The sequence below is a fragment of the Mytilus edulis genome, chromosome 14, assembly GCF_963676685.1.
Source record: "Mytilus edulis chromosome 14, xbMytEdul2.2, whole genome shotgun sequence".
In the NCBI taxonomy this organism is placed as follows: domain Eukaryota; kingdom Metazoa; phylum Mollusca; class Bivalvia; order Mytilida; family Mytilidae; genus Mytilus; species Mytilus edulis.
In genome coordinates this window covers 12,406,671-12,427,775 of record NC_092357.1, presented here as the reverse complement: position 1 = coordinate 12,427,775, position 21,105 = coordinate 12,406,671, and the positions used below count along the sequence as shown (strand labels likewise).

General features: G+C 32.0%; 2 protein-coding genes across 2 annotated transcripts; both read left to right on the top strand.

Moving 5' to 3' along the window:
• Nucleotides 1-1,007: 1,007 nt before the first annotated feature.
• On the top strand, nt 1,008-20,207 carry LOC139503982 (uncharacterized). The gene is made up of 8 exons (XM_071294030.1): nt 1,008-1,014; nt 1,459-1,758; nt 2,998-3,178; nt 3,613-3,698; nt 14,589-14,789; nt 16,242-16,381; nt 17,830-18,005; nt 19,827-20,207. Exons 1-6 carry the CDS (start codon nt 1,008-1,010, stop codon nt 16,244-16,246), a joined length of 780 nt encoding a protein of 259 aa, XP_071150131.1. The 3' UTR covers nt 16,247-16,381; nt 17,830-18,005; nt 19,827-20,207.
• LOC139503981 (uncharacterized) lies at nt 17,015-20,618 on the top strand. The gene is made up of 4 exons (XM_071294029.1): nt 17,015-17,043; nt 17,830-18,005; nt 19,827-19,987; nt 20,157-20,618. The coding sequence occupies exons 1-4, from the start codon at nt 17,015-17,017 to the stop codon at nt 20,616-20,618; spliced, it is 828 nt and encodes a 275-aa protein (XP_071150130.1).
• Nucleotides 20,619-21,105: the final 487 nt, after the last annotated feature.

The window sequence follows — 21,105 nt, the reverse complement described above, 5'->3', positions numbered from 1 at the left end:
TACCTTGGTTTGGGTCACCAATATCATGGTGACTCCACTCTTTTTTCTGTAACTGTTCCCTGTAGCCCCCATCCAAATTCCCTGTGGGTTCAGATCTAGCATTAGCATCCCCAGGATACGGACTATTTTCAAGGAAGGCAGAGTCCATCTGCCTGCCTTGGGCCTGAGGTGGTGGCCCAATATTTTGGCCACCTCCACTTGGGCTAAAGTCCAGCCTGGATAAGAGGCCCCTTGTTACTCGTAGGTGGGAGATAGTGGACAAGTCTGACTCTGTCACAAAGCCCTTGCCCTCCCTAATGTCCATTATTTGCTCCCCAGTTTTTATGCCTATACCTGGGAGCTGGAGTAACTCTTGAAAGCTACAAGTGTTTAGGTTTACAACCGACATTTGTAACTGTAAATCACTGAACAACAATTTATAACAAAGTTTTTTTTTTATTTAAAGAATAAACAACAACAAACAACACACTCAATACCACAATTTATTTATTTAATAACACAAATACTACTGCTTCGGGTAACCCGTCCTTCTGGTCTGCGGTTAACAAAAGTAAACAAAACAATAACACAAAGACTGGTAACCCGTCCTTCTGGTCTGCGGTTAACACAAGTAAACAAAACAATAACAATAACAATACGACTGGTAACCCGTCCTTCTGGTCTGCGGTTATCAGAAGTAAACAAAACAATAACTTGTCGACTGGTAACCCGTCCTTCTGGTCTGCAGTTACCGGTGACTGGCCTTGGTACCCAGCTGTCCCTTCAGGGTCAGCAAGGTAACCTGACGTCTACTTGCACAATCCTTTCTCCTAAACAACCGTGAAGTATTCCTCCAAAATACTCCACGAGTGCCTGAAATGACTTATTCCCGCGCTGGAATAAACCAAATCACCTTTCCCCTCCTGTCTTACTATTTTTTGCCGTACACTACCTGCACGGCAAAAACATAAAAAATACTCAATAATACGCAAAAATCAGGGGTTCTACCGCGCTGCAAAACCCCTGAAATGTTATGTAATATTCTCTACCAGAGTATTACACAACAAAAACGATCGGCAAAGGATTCCCCCGAATCCTTTTTCGCTGGAAACACTGTCGAAGCGAACGTCGCCTCAAATCACAAAATGAGCTCTTAATTGCAATGCTCCACGCAAAAAAGTGCTCGCAGCGCCAATGTTGTGATCCCGAGTAAATACTAAGATCAATATATACCTTAGATGGTCGTTCCTGCAGTCAGGAACGGCCGATTGCTCTTCTGGTGATAATAGACGTCTGCATATAGCCATTAGTTTCAACCGGAAGAGAATGGTTTCTGGGTAGTGCTTCGGACATCTCTAGATGGTCTGTCTGATGACCTAAAACTAACCCTCCGGATACTACAAGGGCAACTCAGACGGACATTTTGTCGGAATTTAGAGTTGGACCATCCATATGCCTCCAATTTGCGTACAACACCAGACATATCAAACGTGATTCATGAAGAAGTAATTGACGAAGATGATATAAATATAACACCAGATACGGATGAGTGGAGAAAAGGCAGGAGAGTAATTGAGTTGGGTGTTTTAGCTGACAATCTTGATTGTAAATTGTGTGGCCTTCCTTTACATTTAAAACATGCAGTAAAGATAAATGATTGTGGTTTGGGATCCATTCTGAAAATTATGTGTATGAATCGAAATTGTAACCATCTAAACAATGTACCAACTGGCAAGAGACATGGAAGAATTTGGGATATTAACTGTAAAGTTGCACTAGGTAATATTATAATTAGTACTGCATGAAAAATCCTTCAAATGTACAGTTAAATCTTGATAATTCTTGGTAAATACATGTACATGTACCAGACTAATTTCAGATCAAAGTCCAAATAATTATGACGTCTGGCAATTAAGGCTATTTTATTTTTTTCTTGGATGCCTTCCTACGACAGGAAGGACAGGAAGGCGTCCCAGAAAAAAATTAAAATAGCCTTGCCAGACGTCTTAATTATTTGGACTAACCAATCACTTGGTTTATCATATTTATATAATGTATTTTCTGGGACTTATAAATCTGCACTTTGCACATACACATCTTCAAAGATTGTTTAATTTGCCATTCAACCAGGCTTTAAATAATGGCATTGCAGGGTAAATGTCTGTAAACTGGCCCACCATGTCATCTATTTAATCTACACTCTAAATTGTAGCTATAAGTGAAAACAACAGGGTCCAGTTTACTGGTTAGCAGGGTATACATGTACATGTATGTACATCAAATCTAATTGAATATACATTTGTACATATGAAGGAAGATGTGGTATGAGTGCCAATGGGACAACTCTCCATCCAAGTAACAATGTACACGTATAAAAGTAAACCATTATAGGTCAATGTACGGCCTTCAACAAGGAGCTTTTGGTCACACCAAACAGCAAGCTAAGGGGAAATTCTGAAAGTTATATAAGTTATATGACATCAAGTTTGTAACTATTTTTAATAAAAGGACAAAAACTTTAGAAGTTGATCAGCATAAAAAGAATAAAGAATGTAAATGACCATCTACATTTTGTACCTTATTCTATTTCATTTGTTTATTTACTGGATTACAACATATGCATATGCTTAATTGAATTGCATCACTATTCAGAAAGGCATACATTTGAAAAATTTCTGTGAGGATAACTGGATATTTAAAAAAAAATGGCTATTTTTAACCATTTAAATTTGTGTGTAATAAATTATCAATAACAATTATGATACTGACATCTCTTCTATAAAAGGCCATGCATACTGTTAGCTTGAGTTTCACAGACTAGTTATTGACAAAGGGTGAACATTATACTAAAATTAATTGCTTTACAACAAATTCTTAATTCACATTGGTGCATAAATTATTATTAAATTTTAAATCAGTTGAATACAATTTTGGACTTACATGTATATATATATTAACTGATGTAAAAAATGTGTAAGCAATCAGTAAATCATAATAAACATTTCTTGTATCTTTTAGCTGCCATACATATTGGACTTGGAGGACATCAACTAAATGCATTTTTATCCATTTTGAATATGCCAACAGTTAGCCACAAAATGTTTGACCAAAGATCAAAAGAGGTTGGAGAAGTGTTAGAATCACTTGCAGAAGAGTCAATGGTAGAATGGACAGAAAAGGAAAAGACTTTGACTAAAGAGTGTGTACATTTAGATGTTATTTATTGATTTATGATTTTTTTTAAACAGTGACCAAGAAAAAAAACAAAAACAAAATGAACTCTTTTATTACTTATTGACATTTTAACATTTTAAAGTTAAACCAATGCATGCATTAATGAATTTTGAATTTTAGAAATTGGAAATAATATTGTCATAAATTGTAATATAATTATTATCACTGTAAAATGGACTCATCTACTAAAAAAAATTAAGGATTCAATATGGTGGCCAACTTAAGGTAAATTTAAACCCTTATCTATGCAACTTGTTTTTTAGGTGGGCAAATCATTCAAATTATGAAAAAACACATACAATAACAAAAAGTCAACTTTCATGTTGGACTTATCAATTAAATTATTCATTGCTACAAATTATGATTAGTGTTTAATTTACAAATTTAGTTTAATTTTAGATGTGGTGGAGATGAAAACATAACAGTATGTGTAGATGCAGGTTGGCAGAAAAGAGGAAGTGGCAGGGCATATGATAGCCTCATAGGTACTTTTACATATACAAAAATAATCCCTGAAATATAATGTATAGAAAGAAAAGACATAAATGGAATTTATATGCCAACATTCCAGTGATATCAATTAAGCTAGATTTGGATAAAGAGAGACAACTCCCTCATTTTCATATTCCAGATGTGGGTTTGATTTAGTAATAAGTCTTGATTGTTTGTTAGTTTTAATATAATAATATTTATATAAGTTTTCTAACATAACCTTTAGATGTCGATGAATAGTCCATAAACATGAAGATTTATTTTGTAAAGAAAGCTCAGTTGAAAAGATATATATAACTTCAAAGTTTTCCACCCTATACCAGTTCTTAAATTTTTAGGTCCAATGTTAACGCATTTACAGAATTTAAATTGAAGGTTTCTTGCTTAAATTTTATTCAAAATATTTCTTGGCTTGAAAGAAATATTTGAACTTGGAATTTATTTGTGATTTATATATGTCTATTATAGTCCAGTCAAACTAAGATTTAACCTCAAACTAATTGCAACAGAAATTGTTTTAGTTCTAATCTATAGTATTATGCCCTTAATATACACAGAAAAAAGTCCCATTTAATCTAACTTGAGGAAAACTCAAAATCAGCATTTTTAATTTCCCATTGAAATCAACATTGGAAGGGGAGATAACTCTGCAAAAATGAGTCTTTTTTTGTCTGTTTTTGGTTGATTTTCTTGAAATTTATGTAAAGTACAGATGGGTGCGGTCCTAACCTTGACAAAAGTTAACTTAGAGTTAACTTGTTGACTGCTTTCTAAGTTAACTTGAGAATTTTTAAGCAGTCAAGCAAGTTAACTTCGTCGTTGGTGGACCAGACCTACGGTCTGCTTTTTTAGGACTGCTGCAGACCTATCGACAAGTCTGCTCCAGACCAGACCTGTGGACAAGTCTGCTTTTGACCAGTCCTGAGGACAGGTCTGCCCCAGACCAGACCTGTGGACAAGTCTGCTTTTGACCAGTCCTAAGGACAGGTCTGTCTCAGACCAGACCTGTGGACAGGTCTGCTCCTGACCAGACCTGAGGACAGGTCTGCTTTTGACCAGACCTGTGGACAAGTCTGCTATTGACCAGACCTGAGGACAGGTCTGCTTATGACAGATTATCGTTATAAGAGTTTTCATATCAGACTTGAGCTTTCATTAAAATATGTAAACAACATTCGCATTGTTTTTCCACAGATATCATTTATTATTTACTCGCTAGACTCTACTAGATATTATACAAATGCTATCTTTTATTTGATATACATGTATTTTTATATAAATAAAAAATGGCTATACGATCACACAGAGTTTTTTTTTATTAGAAGGCGGATAGAAAGGTTATCCAACGCATCAGAACAATATTCTTATATCACGGGATATCGACAACATTGTCTACGTTACTTCGTTCCCCGTTGTTTACCTGTCCCTTCCTAAATTTTACTTTATGCATAAATTTATACTTGCATGGATATTTCATTGATATTCAACTTGTTTGCATTGGATTTACTATTCTATTTCCCGCAGAATATTATAACAGAAATTGTACAGTGTCCGTAATCATACGATGTGGTAAAACTATCAACAATCTCGTCAAATTCGTCAGATTTATCGAGAGATTTGTCATTGCCGATCTATTTATATGAGACGTCCTAAAATTATACTCAATGCGCACTTAAATGAAACAGTTGCCACTTGACGTTTAACTATAAACAAAATCAATCAACCGACATAATAGATTCCAAGAAGAGAACCTCGTATACTTTTTTTTATTAAATCATTGTAAATAGTACAAATGAATTCAGACATGTCAGTGTTGGTACGGATTCGTTGGTACTTTGATGATGTGGCATAATAGTTTTGTTTTACACGTACACCATCATGAACTCCTATATATGATGTGACTGTTATTATAAATAAAGAGATGAAATTCTGACATTCTCAATTTATTCAGAATATTTTTTGCATTAATGGTTTTCCAATATTATTGATTACGTCTACATTTACGGTCAAACTAAAATGTGAACAGGAGCGCCAGGAGAAGACATTAAGGCGCTCGGTACAATGGTATTCGGGTATATAGATTTGCAAATAAAAGTGCACATATGATCAGTTTTGGTCAAATAGTTTTGTTTTCCAAGTCAGCATGAGGTATTAAAACTACTGAAATTTTGTTACGTATCAATATTTTGAATAAAAGGAGGACACGCTGGTATCCTAAATTTATGCGAACAAAAATTTGTTGTTATTAAATTGCAATATTGCTGTCCATTGTCATGATTATATTATACAATGATTCCTGAAATAAAAAATATGGCTGATTAATACTATGCGGGTATGCCATGGTGTATATAGATTTACAAATTAAAGTGCACATATGGTCAGTTTTGGTAATGCGGTCAAATAATTTTGTTGTACAAGTCAGCTGGAGGTATCAAAACTACTGAAATTTAGTTACGTATCAATATTTTGAATAAAATGAGGACATGCTGGTATTATAAATTTATGTGAACAAAAATTTGTTGTTATTATATTGCAATATTGCTGTCCATTGTCATGATTGTATTATACATTGATTCTGGCATAAAAAATATGGCTGATTAACTATGCGGGTATATAGATTTACAAATTAAAGTGCACAAATGGTCAGTTTTGGTGGATGTGGTCAAATAATTTTGTTGTACAAGTCAACTGGAGGTATCAAAACTACTGAAATTTTGATAAGATCAATATTTTGAATAAAATGAGGACATGCTGGTATCCTAAATTTATGCGAACCAAAATTTGTTGTTATTATATTGCAATATTGCTGTCCATTGTGATGATTGTATTATACATTGAATCCTGACATCAAAAATATGGCTGATTTACTATGCGGGTATATAGATTTACAAATTAAAGTGCATATATGGTCAGTTTTGGTGGATGCGGTCAAATAATTTTGTTGTACAAGTCAACTGGAGGCATTAAAACTTCTGAAATTTTGTTACGTATCAGTATTTTAAGTAAAAAGAGGACATGCTGGCACCCTTAATTTAGGTGAACAAAAATTTGTTGTTATTATATTGCAATATTGCTGTCCATTGTCATGATTGTATTATACATTGAATCCTGACATTAAAAATAAGGCTGATTTTCTATGCTGGTATATAGATTTACAATTTAAAGTTCACATATGGTCAGTTTTGGTAATGTGGTCAAATAATTTTGTTGTACAAGTCAGCTGGAGGTATCAAAACTACTGAAATTTTGTTACGTATCAATATTTTGAATAAAATGAGGACATGCTGGTATCCTAAATTTATGCAAACCAAAATTTTTTGTTATTATATTGCAATTTGGCTGTCCATTGTCATGATTGTATTATACATTGAATCCTGACATAAAAAATAGGGCTGATTAACTATGCGGGTATATAGATTTACAAATTAAAATGCACATATGGTCAGTTTTGTTGGATGCGGTCAAATAATTTTGTTGTACAAGTCAACTGGAGGTATCAAAACTACTGAAATTTTGTTACGTATCAGTATTTTAAGTAAAAAGAGGACATGCTGGTATCCTAAATTTATGCGAACCAAAATTTTTTGTTATTATATTGCAATTTTGCTGTCCATTGTCATGATTGTATTATACATTGAATCCTGACATAAAAAATATGGCTGATTAACGATGCGGGTATAAAGATTTACAAATTAAAGTGCACATATGGTCAGTTTTGGTGGATGCGGTCAAATAATTTTGTTGTACAAGTCAACTGGAGGTATCAAAACTACTGAAATTTTGTTACGTTTCAATATTTTGAATAAAATGAGGACATGCTGGTATCCTAAATTTATGCGAACCAAAATTTGTTGTTATTATATTGCAATATTGCTGTCCATTGTCATGATTGTATTATACATTGAATCCTGACATAAAAAATATGGCTGATTTACTATGCTGGTATAAAGATTTACAAATTAAAGTGCATATATGGTCAGTTTTGGTGGATGCGGTCAAATAATTTTGTTGTACAAGTCAACTGGAGGCATCAAAACTACTGAAATTTTGTTACGTATCAGTATTTTAAGTAAAAAGAGGACATGCTGGCACCCTTAATTTAATTAGGCTAACAAAAATTTGTTGTTATTATATTGCAATATTGCTGTCCATTGTCATGATTGTATTATACATTGAATCCTGACATTAAAAATAAGGCTGATTTTCTATGCTGGTATATAGATTTACAATTTAAAGTTCACATATGGTCAGTTTTGGTAATGTGGTCAAATAATTTTGTTGTACAAGTCAGCTGGAGGTATCAAAACTACTGAAATTTTGTTACGTATCAATATTTTGAATAAAATGAGGACATGCTGGTATCCTAAATTTATGCAAACCAAAATTTTTTGTTATTATATTGCAATTTGGCTGTCCATTGTCATGATTGTATTATACATTGAATCCTGACATAAAAAATAGGGCTGATTTACTATGCGGGTATATAGATTTACAAATTAAAATGCACATATGGTCAGTTTTGGTGGATGCGGTCAAATAATTTTGTTGTACAAGTCAACTGGAGGTATCAAAACTACTGAAATTTTGTTACGTATCAGTATTTTAAGTAAAAAGAGGACATGCTGGTATCCTAAATTTATGCGAACCAAAATTTTTTGTTATATTATATTGCAATTTTGCTGTCCATTGTCATGATTGTATTATACATTGAATCCTGACATAAAAAATATGGCTGATTAACGATGCGGGTATAAAGATTTACAAATTAAAGTGCACATATGGTCAGTTTTGGTGGATGCAGTCAAATAATTTTGTTGTACAAGTCAACTGGAGGTATCAAAACTACTGAAATTTTGTTACGTTTCAATATTTTGAATAAAATGAGGACATGCTGGTATCCTAAATTTATGCGAACAAAAATTTGTTGTTATTATATTGCAATATTGCTGTCCATTGTCATGATCACATGTATTATACATTGAATCCTGACATAAAAAATATGGCTGATTTACTATGCTGGTATATAGATTTACAAATTAAAGTGCATATATGGTCAGTTTTGGTGGATGCGGTCAAATAATTTTGTTGTACAAGTCAACTGGAGGCATCAAAACTACTGAAATTTTGTTACGTATCAGTATTTTAAGTAAAAAGAGGACATGCTTGCACCCTTAATTTAGGCTAACAAAAATTTGTTGTTATTATATTGCAATATTGCTGTCCATTGTCATGATTGTATTATACATTGAATCCTGACATTAAAAATAAGGCTGATTTACTATGCTGGTATATAGATTTACAATTTAAAGTTCACATATGGTCAGTTTTGGTAATGCGGTCAAATAATTTTGTTGTACAAGTCAGCTGGAGGTATCAAAACTACTGAAATTTTGTTACGTATCAAAATTTTGAATAAAATGAGGACATGCTGGTATCCTAAATTTATGCGAACCAAAATTTTTTGTTATTATATTGCAATTTGGCTGTCCATTGTCATGATTGTATTATACATTGAATCCTGACATAAAAAATATTGCTGATTTACTATGCTGGTATATAGATTTACAAATTGAAGTGCATATATGGTCAGTTTTGGTGGATGCGGTCAAATAATTTTGTTGTACAAGTCAACTGGAGGCATCAAAACTACTGAAATTTTGTTACGTATCAGTATTTTGAGTAAAAAGAGGACATGCTTATACCCTTAATTTAGGCGAACACAAATTTGTTGTTATTATATTGCAATATTGCTGTCCATTGTCATGATTGTATTATACATTTAATCCTGACATTAAAAATAAGGCTGATTTTCTATGCTGGTATATAGATTTACAATTTAAAGTTCACATATGGTCAGTTTTGGTAATGTGGTCAAATAATTTTGTTGTACAAGTCAGCTGGAGGTATCAAAACTACTGAAATTTTGTTACGTTTCAATATTTTGAATAAAATGAGGACATGCTGGTATCCTAAATTTATGCAAACCAAAATTTTTTGTTATTATATTGCAATTTTGCTGTCCATTGTCATGATTGTATTATACATTGAATCCTGACATAAAAAATAGGGCTGATTAACTATGCGGGTATATAGATTTACAAATTAAAATGCACATATGGTCAGTTTTGGTGGATGCGGTCAAATAATTTTGTTGTACAAGTCAACTGGAGGTATCAAAACTACTGAAATTTTGTTACGTATCAGTATTTTAAGTAAAAAGAGGACATGCTGGTATCCTAAATTTATGCGAACCAAAATTTTTTGTTTTGGTAATGTGGTCAAATAATTTTGTTGTACAAGTCAGCTGGAGGTATCAAAACTACTGAAATTTTGTTACGTATCAATATTTTGAATAAAATGAGGACATGCTGGTATCCTAAATTTATGCAAACCAAAATTTTTTGTTATTATATTGCAATTTGGCTGTCCATTGTCATGATTGTATTATACATTGAATCCTGACATAAAAAATAGGGCTGATTAACTATGCGGGTATATAGATTTACAAATTAAAATGCACATATGGTCAGTTTTGTTGGATGCGGTCAAATAATTTTGTTGTACAAGTCAACTGGAGGTATCAAAACTACTGAAATTTTGTTACGTATCAGTATTTTAAGTAAAAAGAGGACATGCTGGTATCCTAAATTTATGCGAACCAAAATTTTTTGTTATTATATTGCAATTTTGCTGTCCATTGTCATGATTGTATTATACATTGAATCCTGACATAAAAAATATGGCTGATTAACGATGCGGGTATAAAGATTTACAAATTAAAGTGCACATATGGTCAGTTTTGGTGGATGCGGTCAAATAATTTTGTTGTACAAGTCAACTGGAGGTATCAAAACTACTGAAATTTTGTTACGTTTCAATATTTTGAATAAAATGAGGACATGCTGGTATCCTAAATTTATGCGAACCAAAATTTGTTGTTATTATATTGCAATATTGCTGTCCATTGTCATGATTGTATTATACATTGAATCCTGACATAAAAAATATGGCTGATTTACTATGCTGGTATAAAGATTTACAAATTAAAGTGCATATATGGTCAGTTTTGGTGGATGCGGTCAAATAATTTTGTTGTACAAGTCAACTGGAGGCATCAAAACTACTGAAATTTTGTTACGTATCAGTATTTTAAGTAAAAAGAGGACATGCTGGCACCCTTAATTTAATTAGGCTAACAAAAATTTGTTGTTATTATATTGCAATATTGCTGTCCATTGTCATGATTGTATTATACATTGAATCCTGACATTAAAAATAAGGCTGATTTTCTATGCTGGTATATAGATTTACAATTTAAAGTTCACATATGGTCAGTTTTGGTAATGTGGTCAAATAATTTTGTTGTACAAGTCAGCTGGAGGTATCAAAACTACTGAAATTTTGTTACGTTTCAATATTTTGAATAAAATGAGGACATGCTGGTATCCTAAATTTATGCAAACCAAAATTTTTTGTTATTATATTGCAATTTGGCTGTCCATTGTCATGATTGTATTATACATTGAATCCTGACATAAAAAATAGGGCTGATTTACTATGCGGGTATATAGATTTACAAATTAAAATGCACATATGGTCAGTTTTGGTGGATGCGGTCAAATAATTTTGTTGTACAAGTCAACTGGAGGTATCAAAACTACTGAAATTTTGTTACGTATCAGTATTTTAAGTAAAAAGAGGACATGCTGGTATCCTAAATTTATGCGAACCAAAATTTTTTGTTATATTATATTGCAATTTTGCTGTCCATTGTCATGATTGTATTATACATTGAATCCTGACATAAAAAATATGGCTGATTAACGATGCGGGTATAAAGATTTACAAATTAAAGTGCACATATGGTCAGTTTTGGTGGATGCAGTCAAATAATTTTGTTGTACAAGTCAACTGGAGGTATCAAAACTACTGAAATTTTGTTACGTTTCAATATTTTGAATAAAATGAGGACATGCTGGTATCCTAAATTTATGCGAACAAAAATTTGTTGTTATTATATTGCAATATTGCTGTCCATTGTCATGATCACATGTATTATACATTGAATCCTGACATAAAAAATATGGCTGATTTACTATGCTGGTATATAGATTTACAAATTAAAGTGCATATATGGTCAGTTTTGGTGGATGCGGTCAAATAATTTTGTTGTACAAGTCAACTGGAGGCATCAAAACTACTGAAATTTTGTTACGTATCAGTATTTTAAGTAAAAAGAGGACATGCTGGCACCCTTAATTTAGGCTAACAAAAATTTGTTGTTATTATATTGCAATATTGCTGTCCATTGTCATGATTGTATTATACATTGAATCCTGACATTAAAAATAAGGCTGATTTACTATGCTGGTATATAGATTTACAATTTAAAGTTCACATATGGTCAGTTTTGGTAATGCGGTCAAATAATTTTGTTGTACAAGTCAGCTGGAGGTATCAAAACTACTGAAATTTTGTTACGTATCAAAATTTTGAATAAAATGAGGACATGCTGGTATCCTAAATTTATGCGAACCAAAATTTTTTGTTATTATATTGCAATTTTGCTGTCCATTGTCAGGATTGTATTATACATTGAATCCTGACATAAAAAATATTGCTGATTTACTATGCTGGTATATAGATTTACAAATTGAAGTGCATATATGGTCAGTTTTGGTGGATGCGGTCAAATAATTTTGTTGTACAAGTCAACTGGAGGTATCAAAACTACTGAAATTTTGTTACGTATCAGTATTTTAAGTAAAAAGAGGACAAGCTGGCACCCTTAATTTAGGCTAACAAAAATTTGTTGTTATTATATTGCAATATTGCTGTCCATTGTCATGATTGTATTATACATTGAATCCTGACATTAAAAATAAGGCTGATTTACTATGCTGGTATATAGATTTACAATTTAAAGTTCACATATGGTCAGTTTTGGTAATGCGGTCAAATAATTTTGTTGTACAAGTCAGCTGGAGGTATCAAAACTACTGAAATTTTGTTACGTATCAAAATTTTGAATAAAATGAGGACATGCTGGTATCCTAAATTTATGCGAACCAAAATTTTTTGTTATTATATTGCAATTTTGCTGTCCATTGTCAGGATTGTATTATACATTGAATCCTGACATAAAAAATATTGCTGATTTACTATGCAGGTATATAGATTTACAAATTAAAGTGCATATATGGTCAGTTTTGGTGGATGCGGTCAAATAATTTTGTTGTACAAGTCAACTGGAGGCATCAAAACTACTGAAATTTTGTTACGTATCAGTATTTTGAGTAAAAAGAAGACATGCTGGCACCCTTAATTTAGGCGAACAAAAATTTGTAGTCATTATTTAAATGAATTAAACTATTGCTGATTGTAGCTGCATAGTTCAAGGATGTATAACTAACAAGGACGTATACACCTAACATCAAATATACTTATTTTCAAAAATATACATAATATGATTGAATTTGATATCGGAATATATATATATATTCAGTGCCTGTTATCATTGTAACCGAGATCGTTTTTATAATAGATAGATTGTCAGATCACAGATAAATTTGTGTTACGTTCTGTGCGTACTTATTTTCAATTATTGGTGTTTAATCCTGTTCATAAAACGGAAGTATTAATTTTCAAATTACTTTATTTTCGATGTTTCTACTACGAAACAAAGATATTAAAAATATATTTTTTTTTAAATCAACGAAGAGCGGTCCTGGTTACAAGTTAACTTAGTGTTGACCAGACCAGTCAAAAGTTAACTTGGGAACAGGTCTGGTTTTGATCGGATTTGTTCAAGCAGAAGTTAACTTTGTGGCAGGACCGGTTTCCAAGTTAACTTAGGTTAACTTTATGACAGGACTGGTTCCGAAGTTAACTTATGTCAATAGCGGACCTGTTTCCAAGTTAACTTTTTGGCAGACATAAAAACAGTCCTAGGTCCAAGTCCGCTTTTCAAGTTAACTAGATTTTGGTCCTAGGACTGGTCAGAGCAGTCCTACATTCGGTCACAGGTTAACTTTGACCAGTCCAAATGACTGGTTATCAAGTTAACTTGCTGTACAGGTTAGGAGTGCACCCATCTGTATGATACTTTGATGGGGTTATAAGTTGGTATTTGACTAAATTATATAATCTTCTACTCATGAAATATTCAAAACTGAATTGTTTTGGGTAGTTTTATTATTTTGTGCATTTTTCATTTAAGAAATTGCATATTTGAAGCTTTGTGACCATTTTGAAAAAAATAATGTGAAAATTTGGTATTGTTTATATCTGTATATTATATTTTTTCAGCATCTTACTTGTCTAAAGAAACTTTAAACCACTAAAAGAAGAATACATGCATAATTATTTTTATTAAATTTGAGATTCTTTACCTTGACATGTTGAAAAATTCATCAACTAATGAATTATGAAATCTAGATTATAGCTTGATAAAAGATATGAAAGAGTTGTTTGTTATACTCTGAAGGCCGCTTAAAATTCAAGAATCAATACATTCTGATGAATAGAAGTGGTAAAGTTATAATTTTGTATCAATTTTTATTGACATTTCTGCCTTTTTGCAAGAGTTACCTCCCTTTTCAATTCAAATCTCCTTAGGAATGTTAAATGGTGATTTTTTAAGTCTTCCTCAAGTAAGATTTTATGGGATTTTTTTCTGTGTATATTTGGGGTATAAGACTAAAGATTAAAACTTAAAAATCTTCTGTTGCAATTACTTTCAGGTTAGGGTAAAATTTATGCTAGATTGACTGGACTATTATAGAAGATATTTTATGTTTAACTGAATGAAAGATTTTCTAAATATATAATATGCTTCTGAGGCTTTATTATGAATATCAAGCTTGAATATCTTTGTTTAACAGGACATTGTTCAATGATTGGATCAAAGTCCCGCAAAATCATTGGTTACAAATGGAGGTCAAAAACCTGCAGGATATGTGAGGTAGCCAGTAAAAAGGGGAAAATAGCAAAGATACACCAGTGCAGGAAAAATTTTGGTGGGAGTGCAAAAGCCATGGAACCAGATATGGTAACAGACCTAGTACGAGAAGCAAGATTAAAAGGTACTAACATCTGTACTATTGTTGGTGATGAGGACTCAACTACAATTTCTAGATTAAGATTTAACGTTGACAAAGACATAAAAAAGCTGTCCGACAGTAATCACATGAAAAAAACATTAGGCAAAAAGCTTTACGACTTAAAAAACAAACATCAATCATTATCAACAAAAGTGATAAATTATGTCATTAAATGTTTTAACTATTTGGTGGCACAAGGAAAAGGTCAACCAGAAAAAATTTGTAAGAGTCTTCCAGCATTAGCCAAGCATCCATTTGGAGACCACAGTGACTGCCATACTGATTGGTGTAGGTTTATAGAGGAAACTGGAATGAAGTACAGGTCATTGCCTTATGGTAAACCACTGTCTGATAAGTCACTACAGGCATCATTGCAACAAATATTTTCAAGCTATGCTGAACATTCAAGCAAATTGGCTAACTTAGAAAGTACTCAAGGAAATGAGAGTTTCAACAAAACTGTTGCGTCAAAGGCACCAAAGTCAAAATTTATGGTGGCTCAGGAAGTCTAGGTTACAGAATAGCTGCAAGTGTTGTCCAAAAAAATAGAGGTCAAATATACACAGTTGATGTAAGAAAATTCTGTTTTTGATTTTTTTTAATGCATGCTGTTGGTTACAAAATTAAAATGAAGTACATTTTCGTTCTGGCTTCTGTTCAATGACACAAATTTTAAGGCCATTTTGTTATTACTTAGCATCTGTTCAAAGTCTTGTACTATCCAGAAAAGAAAGAAAGGGCATTGTTATATTTAAATGTTACTCTATCTAAGTTTCATGCAGTCCCTATGGCTATGTTAGAATTATTTACAATTAAAAAAAAAGTGTATTAGATGTACCCCAGATTGGTTGTTGTGACGGTCATAGCTAGATCTGTATTAAAGATACATTGCATTTCATTGTAAAATATTTTTTCAACTTCTATTCCCTTCTTCAGAAAATACTCAATTGCATTTTTCTCTCCAAAACCTGGCATTATTTCTAATTGAATTCAAATTGCAAATGTGCATGATTCTTTGAAAGAGTGGCTCTTGAAAATTGTTTACTTCTTTTTTTTCATATTTTTGTTCTTGTCTACTGATTGAATACAGCAAAACATCTGAGAAAATGCTTTCTTTCTTTCTGAAAATACATGAAACTGCTTAAAACTATAACCTGTTGAAAATCATGCATTTAATATCACTTGTTAAAAGATATGGAATATTTTTTTCTTTATCAAAGTTCTTCATGATCATTCTCAAAATAACTGTTCATTCATAATTTATTATGACAGTTGATTACTCTTAGTCTTACTAGTGTTTTAAATGTTGGTCAATAACTTCAATAAAAAAGAATTAATTTACACAAATTTGTATATGCATTGCAATACTTAAAAATTATATGACACAAAATGAAGATAAAACATATTCTTTTATATTTAAATTTCTTTTTTCAGGCTAATGTATCTGCAGGCCTATCACCCGGAGTCCACACAAAAAAACTGTTCACATTACGGGACTTACAAGCAAAGAAAAGAAAGGCAATTGCAGTGACAAAGAAAGCAAAACTTCATAGAATCCAGTTAAAGTCAAATCGGTATAATATTTTATTTCACAATTTTTCAAAAATGCAAGAGACAGAATTTCACATGTATTTACTTGACAGCCATGATGCTGAATCAAAATAACCAGTCCTTAAAAAAATAGTCAACACTTCTCTCCAACTTTCGTTTGACTCTACCAAATGTGTTGTGAAACTTCTACACAATGGCATCACTATGACCCTTCATGAGTTATGCCCCTTTATAAACATAAAAATTGCTGAATTTAACCACTGTTTTCCAACTTTAGTTTGCCTCATCCAAATGTTAGAGACTTTTACACATTATGGTTACATATATATATATATATATATATATATATATATATATATATATATATATATTCATTAAATAAAATAATAAAATAAGTAAAAAGTTAACAGTTCCATTCTATCGATTTCATCCTTCCATTGGGACTCTTCAGGATAACTGATGTAGTGTCGCTATAGGCGACGTCGTTAAGGAGGTTTATGACGTTCCGTCATTGTTCGTTATTAAAAGTTCTCGGGATTTAATTTTGATCGGAACGTTGTTATGAAATAACGTTCCATCTCTTTTCTATATGCTTCATCCCGTCTACATTTAAAAATAGGCATTATTTGAAAATGCTTTTTACCACAAATGTCAAGATGGGCACTAATTGGCGAATTTCTGTATTGTGGGTGTTTTATTTGTTCTTTGTGAACTCGCACCCGTTCACAGAGGCTATTCATATAGAAAAGAGATGGAACGTTATTTCATAACAACGTTCCGATCAAAATTAAATCCCGAGAACTTTTAATAACGAACAATGACGGAACGTCATAAACCTCCTTAACGACGTCGCCTATAGCGACACTACATCAGTTATCCTGAAGAGTCCCAATGGAAGGATGAAATCGATAGAATGGAACTGTTAACTTTTTACTTATTTTATTATTTTATTTAATGAATATATATATCTGCACATGTGAAAATTATTTTTTACGCCTATATATATATATATATATATATATATATAACCACAAATTATAACACAGATCAAATTAGAAATTGTGTGGTGTCTCTTTTATACATTTCTTGAGCTTAGTGCTTATTTATATAGTTAAAAATAGAAAATTTGATAAATATGTCACCCTCATTCTCAACTAAATTAGTTTTCCTCGACCAAATGTAGAAATATGTTTCATTAAATTTTTAAAAACATAAAATGTCAATAATTAGTACATTTACTAATACATATTTACAAGCGGTGACATCTCTGGACCATAAGACACATTCTCCATTTGTAATATAAATAAGGGTTCTAAAAGTTGAAAACCCAATGAATTTATGGTTACTGTATATTTGATATTTGAATGATCAATAAAATTGAGAAAGGAAATGGTGAATATGTCAAAGCGACAAACACCAATCTATTTTATCTTATTACTTTTTATAAATTTATTCATCTCTTTCGTTATAGTCACCAAAATACTTCAAGTTGTGAAGTAAGAGAAGGGGTGTGTTATGAAGAGAGCACGGCACTAGGAATTGAACCGGATATTACAGAAATACCTGCACCAGTTCAAACAGTGACCAATCAGTCCATGCCTCCAAATTTGTGTAGAATATATTTTGACATAGAAGCTACTGGTCTTAGTAAGTATAATAAGTACATGGTTTTTAGGTCTAGACAGGAATTATAATGTAGCATTTCCAGCCAAATTTAAAGGGAATATAAACCTCAAGTTTGAAATGTATGAAATGGATCTGTTATAAATCATGAATCAAATTCTATAAAAATGTGGGACATACATGTAAAAATCCGTATCACATGCTGTATCACCATTGGCCATACATATTGATATTGGTTCCTCCTGGTGATACAGATTTTGCCATATTTATTATGTATCAGATTATTATAGAATACCATAGTTTTTGTCGAGCCTGCAACTTTTGTTGCAGAAAGCTCGACATTGGGATTATAGTGATCTGGCGGCGGCGTAAGCTAACTTTTTAAAAGATTTTTATTTTAGAAGGTGGAAGACCTGGATGCTTCATACTTTGTATATAGATGCCTCATGTTACGAAGTTTCCGTCAGTCACATGTCAAATGTCCTTGACCTCATTTTCATGGTTCAGTGACCACTTGGAAAAAAAGTTCAGATTTTTTGTAATGTTGAATTCTCTCTTATTATAAGTAATAGGATAATTATATTTGGTATGTGCGTACCTTGCAAGGTCCTCATGCCTGTCAGACAGTTTTCACTTGACCTCGACCTCATTTCATGGATCAGTGAACAAGATTAAGTTTTGGTGGTCAAGTCCATATCTCAGATACTATAAGCAATAGGGCTAGTATATTCGTTGTAAGGAAGGACTGTAAGGTGTACATGTCCAACTGGCAGGTGTCATCTGACCTTGACCTCATTTTCATGGTTCAGTGGTTATAGTTAAGGTTTTGCGTTTTGGTCTGTTTTTCTCATACTTTATGCAATAGATCTACTATATGTGTTGTATGGGATGATTGTTAGGTGTACATGTCCAGGGGGCAGATGTCATCTGACCTTGACCTCATTTTTATGGTTGAGTGGTTATAGTTAAGTCTTTGTGGTTTGGTCTGTTTTTCTCATACTTTATGCAATAGATCTACTATATTTGTTGTATGGAATGATTGTAAGGTGTACATGTCTAGCGGGCAGGTTTCATCTGACCTTGACGTCATTTTTAGGGTTGAGTGGTCAAAGTTAAGTTTTTGATGGTTGGTCTTTTATCTAATACTATATGACATAGCTCAACTATATTTGGTGTATGAAAATATTTTATGATCTTTATCATCTATATGTCAGTCGTGCAGGTTTAATTTGACCTCAACCTCAATTTCACGGTTCATTGCTCAGTGTTAAGTTTTTGTGTTTCGGCCTATTTTTCTTAAACTATGAGTAATAGGTCAACTATATTTGTTGTATCTTTAAGCATTGTTAGCTGTACATGTCTGCCTGGCATGGTTCATCTGACCTTGACCTCATTTTTATGTTCATTGTTCTTTGTTAGTTATCTTGGTTAATGTTAAGTTTATGTGACAGTTTTTAATACAGCTTTATACTTAAGACTATCAATATAATATCAATGATTAGTATAGAAGGCGAAACATTTCAGCGTGTGCACTCTTGTTTTTCATCAATGTCAGCTAGTGAGTCAACTTCAATGATCAGATTTTCTGTAACGTTGACTCTTTTCTAAAGTCTGTTTGTTGATAGCACTCAAAAACAATAGTCAGTCTTGTTGCATTTCAACAGCTTGTGAAAGATGAAATAAATTATTTAGGTCTACTATAACAGTCAACAATGTCAAACAATTGTTCTAAGTAATTTATACAACTTATAATCTCATGTCATTCATTTATGGCTTGAATACCATTATTATTATTATGCAGCACAAATTTTTCTATGTTTATGATAAAATATTTTATCTTTGCAGGTAGAACATCACACATATTACAGTTATCTGCCAAAAGGGATGAGGAGATGTATGATTCATTTGTATTACCATCATGCCAAGTGACACAGAAGGCCGCTGAAATCACAGGAATTACATTTGAGAATGGTCAGCTCTTGTTTAAAGGAAATGTTATGCCAGCTGTTGGTATCAAAAAGTGTTTGAACGATTTTATTTCTTTTCTTGATAAATCACATAATAATGTTATTATAGGCCATAATATATGTAATTATGATTGCATGGTATTATACACAGCTTTAGAAAAATGTAGCTTACTTGATAAATTTATGACCAGTATTTCCGGTTTTGTAGATACCATTATTATTATTTAAATCATCTCATCCAGGCCTAAGTTCCTATTCTCAACCTAATTTATTTCAAAGATTATTGGGTCAGACTTATGATGCTCACAGAGCTGATGAAGATGTAGATGCACTATATACACTTGTAAATAAAACCGTTGTTGATAGTTGCCATTTTGAAAAAACATACTTGTCAAAAACATTTATATTAGAAAAATACTTATCTATGAAAGAGCTTCAGAAAAATCTGCCTTCATTGAAATTGTTAGTTGACAATAAAAAACTGTCTATTAGTATGGCAAGAATTATTGCAAAGAGTGGTCTTTCCTTGAAGCATTTAAAGCTAGCCTTTACAAGGAATGGTGCAAAAGGGATACGAGATATTTTCACAGAGAGCTCTGGATCAGGTGTACGGGTTACAAAATCTCAGAAGATTATAAACAAAGTTTCAGAGTTTTTACAAACACTCTGAAATCTCCCATGTTTACAGATTGATTAATATTCATGTATGTAATATAAAAGTATGCATGTTATCAAAATAGAATGTAATGAATTCTTTATAAAATTACAAGTTCAAAATTTGATGCAACCTAGTTAGGGTGTTTATACCCATGTCAAATAAATTATGTGTGCATACATGTGTTTTTTAAATCAGGGTCAAGATTTTATTTATACTGTTATCTATGCTGTGTCTTAATTATATGTATAACTATAGATAATTGTTATTGCTTGTTCATAATAACATCAAACTTGACAAAGAGTTATCTTTCTTGATATTTGTTGTATTATTATTTATAAACATACCCTGATGATTTGCATTTCTGACAAGGAATGGTCATTGAAGAACAATGTTATACTCTTGCTTTAACCTGAATGGTGTTTTTAATTACTAGATTCACTCATACTGATATGTTCAGCTAAGAAATCTACTAATAACTTATGTATTTGTAAATTTAGCA